We start from the raw sequence: 11,171 nt of genomic DNA on the forward strand, positions 1-11,171 counted from the left end.
TAAGGAAACAAAGTCAATATACAGTCATGCATTCACGAGTAATAATGACACACATCTGATCGACTCTAGTGTGTGTTTTATTGGTGTATTTTATAGGTTTTTGCGTGTGTATGTAGAGCGTGAAACATCGAGACTGATCCGTCATTTGAGTTTAGAGTCAGTCTGTCATCAACTACACACACACACACACACACACACACATATATATCACTAGTGTTTACATATGGATGGCTTTACATTTTCTGCTATTTTCAAGATTCATATTCAGGTTAGAATAACAAACATTCAAGCTGTAGGAGTTTTCAGTAAGTGAGTGATATGTTAGGCTTTTTTAATATCAGTTTTTATCTGTTCAATAGCCTGAATGACGTCAGACATGTTGACTTTGTCTCCAAACTCCATCTCTCTGTGCTCCAGTAGGATTCCCTGTGCAGAAACATACAGGAGGGTGTTTTTAATCAAGATTTGCATTTATGAATCATATTTGCATGTCTTAAGCATTGGGAGATTTTTGGGAGTGGGTTGTAAGCAGTGTTGGGAAAGGTTACTTTTAAAAGTAATGCATTACAATATTGCGTTAATTCCCTAAAAAAAAAAAAAAAAAAGTAATTACGTTACTTACACTGACCAATATTATAAACGCAACACTTTTGTTTTTGCCCCCATTTTTCATGAGCTGAACTCAAAGATCTAAGACTTTTTCAATGTACACAAAAGGCCTGTTTTTCTCAAATATTGTTCACAAATCTGTCTAAATCTGTGTTAGTGAGCACTTCTCCTTTGCCGAGATAATCCATCCACCTCACAGGTGTTGCATATTAAGATGCTGATTAGACAGCATGATTATTGCACAGGTGTGTGGGCCACTCGATCCACAACGTTGACATCAGCAAACCGCTCACCCACACGATGCCATACATGCTGTCTGCCATCTGCCCTGTACAGTGAAAACCAGGATTCATTTGTGAAGAGAACATGTCTCCAAAGTGCCAGACGCCACCGAATGTGGTTATCTTTGGTTATGCAAACCGACTGTTGAAGCAACTGTCCGGGTGGCTGGTCTCAGACGATCTTGGAGGTGAAGATGCTGGACGTGGAGGTCTTTGGCTGGTGTGGTTACAAGTGGTCTGTGGTTGTGAGGCCGGTTGGATGTACTGCCAAATTCTCTGAAATGCCTTTGGAGACGGCTTATGGTGAAAAAATGAACATTCAATTCACGGGCAGCAGCTCTGGTGGACATTCCTACAGTCAGCATGCCAATTTTATGCTCCCTCAAAACTTGCAACATCGGTGGCATTGTGCTGTGTGATAAAACTGCACATTTTAGAGTGGCCTTTCATTGTGGCCAGCCTAAGGCACACCTGTGCAATAATCATGCTGTCTAATCAGCATCTTGATATGCCACACCTGTGAGGTGGATGGATTATATCGGCTCTCTAACACAGATTTAGACCAATTTGTGAACAATATTTGAGACCTTTTGTGTACATAGAAAAAGTCTTAGATCTTTGAGTTCAGCTCATGAAAAATGTGGGCAAAAACAAAAGTATTGTGTTTATAATTTTGGTCTGTGTAGTTACTTTTTATGGAAAGTAATGCGTTACATTACTCGTTACTTTTAAAATCTGGACAGGGCTTGCTTGTTTGTTTTTAATTTAAAAAGTTCTATTTTTACCAATTGTAAAAGCCTTTTCACACCAAAACGTGAACTGAATTAGCCTCAGGCTGAAGGAAAAGTAAATTCACGTCTGTACAGAATGGAGGAGAAAAAAAGTTTAACACTCTTCAGCAATAAAAAAAACAATGAAGCACAAATGTTAGTTTATCTGAAGTCATTTTTCTTATTAGTATGGTTGAACTGGATCATCACAGGTCAGCAGCAAAGACACTGCTTAATAAAACTGGATTAAATGCATAAAGGATATTTGTGTTATTTAACATTTAATTATTGCAGGTTTACGTCATATTCTCAATTTGCAAGTTTTAATTCATTTTGATGAAGACTGAATCAGTTTTTTTGCAAGTGAGATGAGTAAATGCACATTCACATTTAGTCTAGAACTACAGTAACATCATGTTTATGTCTCTGTACTTCAGATTTCTCTCAACATGGGGACAGGAGACTAGTCAGTCAATACATGGGGAAAAAAGTAACTTATTTGAAAAAGTAACTCAGATTTTTTTTTGTAACACATTAATGTGTTACTTTAATAGTTACTTGAAAAACGTAATCTGATTATGTAACTCGCGTTACTTGTGATGGGTTACCCTGGACATCGGTTGTAAGGGTTGTACTATTGCAAGGAATAAAATAATTAAAGAATCAAGTGAAGGTATCAATTTGCAACTACTTGCAAAAGACTTTCACTCTTGTTCCTACACTTAATATTTTGAAAATGTAACATGGGAGGAACTCAATGTCTTTTGTGGTTACGGCCCTGAAATCAGACAGAAACTTTTATCCGAATCATCTTAAATTAGATTAAAGTGTTGACTGCAGGTCCAATGCATGACTTTAATGCCATGTGCGTTCACACACCTGTTGACCCGGTCCGATGACATAAACCGCACCCAGGACGAAGCCCTCACCCCGCACGTTTCCCCCGTATCCGCTCTGATACGCCCTCCAACCGTTCATCCAAACGCCAGCCCGCAGAATCCCCGAGACGCCCATCCAGCGCTCCTGCGGCCCGTAGAACCCTCTCTGAACACACGACACAGATTCAGTGTGAGAGATGTGACGGTGTGTGTGCTGATGTGTGTTTATATGTGACAAACCTGCTGATCGAGGAAGATCTCTCCGTTAAAGTAAGGTCTGAAGTCGTGAATCTCTGAGCCGATGTTCTCTTTGACCACAGCGACCAGAGCCACTCCACGCTCGTCTAACTGAGACTTCAGAGAGGAGAGATCAGACGCCTCCTGAAAAAAAACACATTCATCTGAAACACACCTCATTACTATCAAACGCTCATTAAATTTAAAGATGTTTTAGTGGGGCGTAAAGTCAAAAATCTGTACCTCTCTGCACAGGAATCATCCCGGTCTCCTCACGGCCATGATTACGGCTCCTGAACTCTCCCACAGTTCTCTGGCCTTAAACACCCGATCATCTGCAGATCACAGGATGAAATTCACATTTCACAAACAAGACTGTGGCAAGAGGCAGCGTTTCAGCAGGACACTGGAGAAAAATCAACACATTTTGTAATCAGACAGTCATGAGACGGTTACAACAACAGCCGTGGAATTGCAAAATAATAATTTTTAAACAAAATCTAATCTTGTTTTTTCCAACAAAACGTTCACGCAACCTGCATTAACATGAAATGCAAAACTGAACATAATCTTATGGCTTGCTTTCAGATAATCACGTTAGATTTATGCTTAAAACTACTACTAAAAAAAGTACTTAAACGCATTACTTAAAATAAAAATGCATATATATTTGCACATTTAAGTCACACTTGACTGAATGTCATTCATCATTTGTGACCCTGGACCATAAAATTTGGCTGAGATACAACTATTTGAAAATCTGTAATCTGAGGGTGCAAAAATCAAAATATCAAATCAAAATATCGAAAATCGCCTTTAAAGTTGTGCAAATGAAGTTCTTAGCAATGCATATTACTAATCAAAAATTAAGTTTTGATATATTCACATATTCACATTCTTCATTTACAAAATATCTTCATGGAACATGATCTTTACTTGATATCCTAATGATTTTTGGCATAAAAGAAAAATTTCTAATTTTGTCCCATGTATTTTTGGCTATTGCTACAAATATACCTGTGATACTTATGACTGGATTTGTGATCACATATATAAAATACCAAATTAAGTGTTGTTTATTGTGAATAAACATGCACAAACACACTTTGAAATCAGAATATTGAACAAGCAGATGTTGGCAGGTTTAAAAATGCTGCATCAATCAATTTTAATCAAAATCTTTCCTGTTTTCAAATAAAAATCCAAACAAGATGCATGAACCTGAAATGCAAAATGGAACATAAAATAATGGCTTGCATTCAGAGAAAAAAAAGAATTAAACAATTACACAAATATTCAGTTTGTCACTATTTCTTCAGCTCTGAACACTGACTGTATTTCTCTCTTTTGTTTCATCTGTATTTTATTATTGTATTTTTTCTCACATGCACAAACACATTGAACCCCCTCCCAGAATATCATAAAATATAAAAATCAAGATGTGAACAAAGATGCACAAATCCACATTACGCTCAAAATATATTTAACAGACAGATGTTTTTAGGTTTTAAAAAAAAGCTGAATCAATTAATTTAAATCTAAATCTTTCTCTAGTTTTCCAACAAAAATCCAAACAAGATGCATGAACCTGCAATGCAAAACGGAACTTAAAATAATGCCCTGCATTCATAGGAGGGTAATTCCATCCAAAGGTCAACCTAACCATGAAAAAATACAGTTTTACCAAAGGTTTTTACTATACTAATAGCATGGATGTTAACATTTGGTGGTTCAAATATCCATGTGAGGTCTCTCTTAAAGTTTTTAAAACATTTTTATTATTATTTTTAGTGCATGATTTACCATAGTCTGGTAAGTGCTATTTTCAGGCTTGTCACATCCATAACAGTACATATTCCTCATAAACAGACACATCAAAATTAAAATTAAGTAACAATTATATGTTCTGTGAAGAGCCATCGCTTCTCTATTTGTTGGGGTTTATTGCGTCTGTTTTGTGCATTGTCCATTACACATGATTATTTCCCTTTTTAACATAGAAAACTTGTGCATAGACTAATATTTGTCTGGTGTTTAGACTCCAGCAAGGGTTAATTAAAATATAAACAGATGGTTTGGTATATTGGTATCACAAACATTCTCTAAGAATTTATACGTCACATCCATATCACTGGATTTGCTCAGAATCTAAATACAGTAAAGCTTATGGTGTAAAACAATTAAACAAATGTCCATTTTGTCACCATTTCCTCAGCTCTGAACATTGACTGTATTTCCCTTTTTTTATTTCATCTGTTTCTTTATTTTCTTTTTTCTCACATGCACAAACAGTGAACCCAGACAAAACATCACAGAATATGAAATCAAGTGGCACTGTGAATAAGGATGCACAAATACACATCACACTCAAAACATTTAACAGACAGATGTTTGTAGGTTTAAAAAAAGCTGAACTGTGTAGAGCTGAAGATGAAGACAATATTGTGTTTGTGGTTAGTGAGTCATGTGATTCTGAGCAGAACTGATTGAGCACATCAACTGAAAATCTCCAAAACACAATGAGTCCTGAGTGTTTGGCGTGACGTTCACTCACCTCCGTCCAGCGTTCTGAGGTCAGTCTCACCCAGATGAGAGAGCGTTGCGCACAGAGGCTGTGTGAGAAACAGCTCAGTGAAAGATCGTAACGCCTCGATGACGGTCAGACCCAGAGAGCTGACGGTGCGGGTCACCGGCTCCATCGCTCACAAACGCTCACAGCAGAGCTGAGGATCTTCTGAGTGTCTCCAGACGTGTCCGTCCTTCACTAATGGATCTCTAGTGGTTTGATGACCAGTGTTCAGCAGCTCACGAGGTCTTGATGGAGCTCAGCGGCGGTGAATGCTGATCTGGATCCAGTGGTTGTGCAAGCTGGGAGGAGATTGACCTCTGTTCCCACAAACATTCGCTCCGTCTGCACTGATTTCTCACACCGATTACAGCTTATCACGCAGCTAATGAAGCAGAACAGCAGCTCAGGGTTTCTGAGGCATTCTGAGTGTTTTTTTAAATGACTACTTTCATTGTGAAAACTATACCTGAGTTGCTGAAATTTAAATCAGAACTAAATAAGATATTTAAAACCCATTTTTCATAAGAACCCCAAATTTAAATTGGATGAACTTAATTAAAAACTCAACAGAATTACACTTTTTGTGTTCTAGGTGGTTACTAAGGCATTGTAGGTAGTTGCTCAGTCAGTTTGGGTGTCAATATATACAACACAACACAAAAGTTCAGTAACCATAACTATAATTTAATATCAATATGCATGAAATCATATTGGCGTTTAGGCTTTATCCTCTTCCTCCTGCATGTGAAACACACACACACACACACACACACACACACAAACACACACATGTGATATCTCCCTCATCTCTGCAGGAACACAATCGTCTCATAAATTTAAATATCATTTTAAAAATTAAATTATATTAATGCATGGTATATACTTGCATGGTGCTTTACAGATAAAAAATATGCATTTTTTTTTAAGTTTATATTTTTATATATATATATATAAAAAATAAATATGAACAATATACAAAAATATGCATTTTTGTACAGAGGAATTATTTGTAAGTGCTCTATTTGTATGTGCTTTTATAAGCAATAATCAAATGAAAATCTAATATTTTAAAAAATACAAAATAATATTTATTAATAAAAAAATAAATATTAAAAATTATCAAGAATATTTAAAATAAAATTCAAATGTAAAATAAAAATATATTTAGAATTAGCATAATATTTAATAAATATTAATACATTTGAATATTACAAATTATTTAAAATAAAAATCTAACGTAAAATAAAAAACAAAAAAATATAATGTATATCATAATTGCCGTTTAGGCTTCATCCTCTTCCTCCTGCATGTGAAACACACACACACAAACACACACACGTGTAATATCTCCCTCATCTCTGCAGGAACACAATCCTCCCATAAACTGTGAGTGAAGTGAAGGATCACCTGTGGTTGGACGCCGTCGTCCGGTTCCTCAGGTCTCGCTGCTGGTCCTGACGCATCTTCAGTATCTTCAGGTCTTCCTGATTCCTGTGAGGAGCGACAGGAGTGAAATCTTCAGTCTGTGTCAGTATATGTCAGATCATCAATTTTGACCAGCAGGAGTCGCCAGTGCGCAGCGTTTTAATGATTCAAACAGTGGATCAGTTTACGAAGCACTTGTTCAGTTTCTAAAAGCTCAGTTTCCTCTGTCAAGAATTTTAGATGTTATTTACATGTATTTAATGCAAGTAGAACACTTTGCAGGATATTGAACATTATTGAAATAGTAGGACAGATGTGTGATATTCTACGTCTTCTCTCTGAACTTTACACTTTCCAACAGAACATCGAGATAAGATGTATTTCATGACATATATGTTATAATTCAGTACATAATGCATGACAATATCATATTTAGAGTAACTTAATTAAAATGTGTTTTTGTACAGAGGAATTATATGTAAGTGCTGTGCATTTCTGCTTTCGATTTCAAAGAGATACTCTTTTGCAAAATGAGATGTTGTTTTCTGTAAAACAAAGGCAGATGGGGAGTAGCGGCTGACAAGTTTTGAATAGGACAAATAAAAAAAGAGAAAAAAGTATGTGCTTTTATAAGTAATAATCAAATAAAAATCAAATCATATTTTATAAAATACAAAATAATATTTATTATTTAGAAATATTTTAAATATTACAATTTATGAAGAATATTTAAAATAAAAATATATTTAGAATTAGCATAATATTTAATAAAATACAAGATATTTATTATTTAAAAAATAATTTATATCTAAATATATTTAAAATATTACAAATGACTCAAAATAAAAATCTGATGTAAAATAAAAAACAATAAAATATAATGTAATTTTAAATTAAATTATTACAAGTGTGAATCTCCTAATGTGTCCTGTTAAGTCCTGAATATCTAAATAGATTAACCAGGATGATGCTGCATTCTCACTTTGTCCTGTGTTTCCATCTGTCTCTCATCAGAGTCTTCTTCTGTCTTCTCAGGATCAGCTTTGTTCTCTTCAGATGGGACGTCTGGCTCCTTCTGAAGATGAACAGTATCGTTCGATCACTGTATTGTAATGGAAACGTGTCGTTTGTCATTCACCAGTCACGTGACCTCACCTGTGTGTCGCTGTGCTCCTCCTGAGACTGTGATTGGTCAGTGTTCAGGATCTCAGGGGTTTGTTCCTCACCTGCAACAGCTTCACCAGATTCCTCCTTATTTGCCTCCTTATGGGGAAAAACACAAAAAGCAGCTGTTTAGCAGTTTTTATTAAGTAAACCTCTGTGATTTGAGAGGATCTTCATGTGATTGATCACCTGATCTTCTGCTGGTGGATCTGTGGGCTCTTTCACTGACTCTGACTCCGTCTGATCTCCAGGATCTTGTGCAGCATCTGTCTGCTGAGAAAGACACTTTAAATACAACTTAAACATGTGTTCAGCGGAGTTTTACACTACAGTATCTACACTGTGTTTCAGAACAAATTCATCCTGATAATGTCATTCTTATGTTAATAACTATGTCACTATCTCACAAATGAATTAGGTTGAATAGCTGTCAGCTGTTAAATTTACGTACAAAATTACATAATATCAATTTAGGTCAACCAATTACCAAGCAATGCTTAATTTTGTTTAGTCTGTGGTGTGAAAAGTTTGCATTAGCAATTAAAGAAAAAACACCTAAGCAAAACATGGTCCCAAATTTTTTATCAGTTTTACTGGTAGTCCACTGAATAAAGAATTTTTGGGTATAATAAGTCACAGTTTATTTTATTTTGCTCTCGTCACTTACGTAAATGAACCATACTGTCCTGCAGCCACTAGTAAAAAAATATCAAAAATTATATCTGCTGTCTGAATAACATTTGGTTTGACTGTATATGGCAGTTTTCTCGAATGCATAAAGATAGTCACGGAAAAGCAAAAGTTTTCAGTTACTGATCCTGTAGAAGGCCATTTCTGATGTGGAATAAAAAAAATTGGGTTGAATTGTGAGATATAAACTCAGAATTTTGTCTTTTTTCCACTCACAATTCCAAGTTTACAAATTATTCTGAGTTTATATCATGTAATTCTGAGGTTTTTTTCTCAGATTAAAAAGTTGCAATTGCTATTATGTGTTTTTATCCATATTGATCAGTGTTATTGTTAACTAAATCTATTAAATATTGTTTTCAATCACTGAAATAAAATATAAATATTAGATGAAAAACATTAAAACTTTTAAAACTTAAATGAAAATTAGAAATGTTGTGCTGGCAGCTAACTGAAATAAATCGGTTTAAGTTGCTAAAATGACTAAAAATAAACCTGAAATTAAATGAATAAAAATTATAAAAGCACATAACAAAATGGCTAAATCTCAAAATTAAGAAAATGGCAAATATAGAAAAATAAAACCTATTAATTAATTAATTAATTCATATTATATTAGTAAATAAATAATACTAAAATAACACTGCCACTGTGGTAATTCAAACATTTCGGTCAGTCATATCAAGGGAATTGTGTAATATTTGATTGGATAAGTGCATGAATGTCACCAGTATCAGTCTGCATTTGTGAGAGTGTGTGTCTGTAGTAAGTCTGTGTAAACGCTAGACAGGTGAAAGTGTAAAGATGGTTTGATGAGCAGAAACACAAACCTCATCTTCACCCTGATCTGGAGGACTGAGTTTGCTCTCGTCTGCTGATTCAGGTTCATGCTGGCAAAACACAACAAATCATTCAAAGTGATTATGACAAACACATGCTCTTACTAACATAATCTCACAGTTGGTTCTCCATCTGATTCCTGCAGTGTCTGTGTCACCTGGATCTGCTCCTGTGCGGCTCTGATCCGCGTCTCCTCGTCCTGCAGGAGTTTCTGATGGAGACTTTCAGCTTGAAGCCGCTGCTGCTCCTCCTCTAACAGTCTCTGGTAAGCTAATTTCTGATGAAATGATGGTTATATGATTCTGTTAGTGGGGATATTTTAACTCAAAAACCCCAACAACATCCACCTTTGACTGAAGGGATTGTCAACCATTTCTGACCCAGCAGCACAACAAGACTCTCTGTCAACCCAGATTCACCAATATTAATTTTTTATGTATATATATATATATTTTAACACTGCAAAATAACTTCCATTAACACATTTTTCCAACTATTGTTGAGTCCGTGTGTGTTTGACCTGTTGCTGGAGCTCCTGGTTGTGCTTGTATTTGAGGATCCAGAGCGCCAGGAACTCGATGGGATCCGGCGGCCTCTGCTCGAGCAGCTCCGCGAGTCCCTGAGAGAGACAGACCGCCAGAGTCCCGCTCACGTACTGCGAGTCCATCCGAGCAAACGATCAACCTATGAAACAGCTGTATTTACTCACTAAAATACACAAAAACGCTGTTAAATTACGCTCTATCGCTCGTATTAAAGCGTAAACACGTTGGTTTGTATGACGCGTGTTTTGTTTACGTTCTCCATGGTAACGGCGCAACATTGTAACGCGTCCGGAAACAAATAAAGCAGGCGAAGTGATACATTTAAGTTACTAACACTTTGAAATGTTTCTAAAACGCTGTCGTGATTAAAACCTTATTTTAAAGGTCAGAAAAACGTTTCTTACAACTCTACTCATTTTATTTCACCCAAAATATAACGTTATTTGAGCGTTTATTTTTAATATTCTAAGAACGTTAAAATGTCCAGTTTTATTGTGGTGATTAGAATGTCATTTAAAGGTTACAAAACCTTTTCTTAGAACGTTCAAGTACAAATAACATTATAAGGACATTTTGATAATGTTGATCTCAGAACATTTTCTCTCAATGGTATGAGAATGTATATCAAATATGTGACCCTAATTTTTTGAAATTGAGATTCATAAATGGTTTGTTAGGATAGGACAATATTTAACCGAGATACAACTATTTGAAAATCTGGAATCTGAGGGTGCAAAAAAATCAAAATATTGAGAAAATCACCTTTAAAGTTGTCCAAATGAAGTTCTTAGCAATGCATATTACTAATCAAAAATTAAGTTTTGATATATTTACAGTAGGAATTTTATAAAATATCTTAATGGAACATGAACTTTATTTAATTTTCTAATGATCTTTGGCATAAAAGAAAAATCAATAATTTTGACCCATACAATGTATTTTTGGCTATTGCTACAAATATACCCCAGCGGCTTAAGACTTGGTTTTGTGGTCCAGGGCCACATATAAGAACGTACCATTAACATTACTTTCAGAACGTTTTGTCTTAATTTATATAACTTAAAAAAAAAAACAGTGAGAACGTTCCCTGTTAGCTGGGATCATGTTCTTTTAAATCACAAAGTGTTTGTACATGTTTCTACACACTTTTTATTACATAACAG

At 35.3% G+C, this 11,171-nt stretch overlaps 2 protein-coding genes across 5 annotated transcripts; both read right to left on the reverse strand.

The window, feature by feature from the left end:
* Positions 1-59: 59 nt before the first annotated feature.
* Positions 60-5,493, reverse strand: selenou1b (selenoprotein U1b). Its single transcript, XM_051124690.1, has 5 exons — positions 5,330-5,493; positions 3,019-3,110; positions 2,779-2,919; positions 2,540-2,704; positions 60-426 (listed from the first exon to the last, which is right to left on the reverse strand). Exons 1-5 carry the CDS (start codon positions 5,472-5,474, stop codon positions 322-324), a joined length of 648 nt encoding a protein of 215 aa, XP_050980647.1. The 5' UTR covers positions 5,475-5,493; the 3' UTR covers positions 60-321.
* On the reverse strand, positions 5,419-10,266 carry dydc2 (DPY30 domain containing 2). Of its 4 annotated transcripts, none has more exons than XM_051124688.1 (8): positions 9,984-10,266; positions 9,621-9,740; positions 9,454-9,513; positions 8,123-8,203; positions 7,925-8,032; positions 7,752-7,844; positions 6,752-6,835; positions 5,419-6,082 (listed from the first exon to the last, which is right to left on the reverse strand). In XM_051124688.1, exons 1-8 carry the CDS (start codon positions 10,128-10,130, stop codon positions 6,062-6,064), a joined length of 714 nt encoding a protein of 237 aa, XP_050980645.1. In that variant the 5' UTR covers positions 10,131-10,266; the 3' UTR covers positions 5,419-6,061. The 4 variants fall into 4 exon arrangements, with proteins under 4 accessions (XP_050980645.1, XP_050980646.1, XP_050980643.1 ...); XM_051124689.1 differs by having other exon boundaries at positions 7,752-7,841; positions 8,123-8,206; XM_051124686.1 differs by having other exon boundaries at positions 8,123-8,206.
* Positions 10,267-11,171: the final 905 nt, after the last annotated feature.

This window comes from Labeo rohita, chromosome 12 (assembly GCF_022985175.1).
Source record: "Labeo rohita strain BAU-BD-2019 chromosome 12, IGBB_LRoh.1.0, whole genome shotgun sequence".
Lineage (NCBI taxonomy): Eukaryota > Metazoa > Chordata > Actinopteri > Cypriniformes > Cyprinidae > Labeo > Labeo rohita.

What these genes read in the sequence shown, in the direction of transcription:
- dydc2 (XM_051124686.1), bottom strand. Translation starts at nt 10,130, where the DNA reads ATGGACTCGCAGTACGTGAGCGGGACTCTGGCGGTCTGTCTCTCTCAG. An exon ending in ATCCACCAGCAGAAGATCAG is followed by an intron (nt 8,033 to 8,122) that starts GTGATCAATCAC and finishes TTTCCCCATAAG; the next exon opens with GAGGCAAATAAGGAGGAATC. An exon ending in ACGACGGCGTCCAACCACAG is followed by an intron (nt 6,083 to 6,751) that starts GTGATCCTTCAC and finishes TTTCACATGCAG; the next exon opens with GAGGAAGAGGATAAAGCCTA.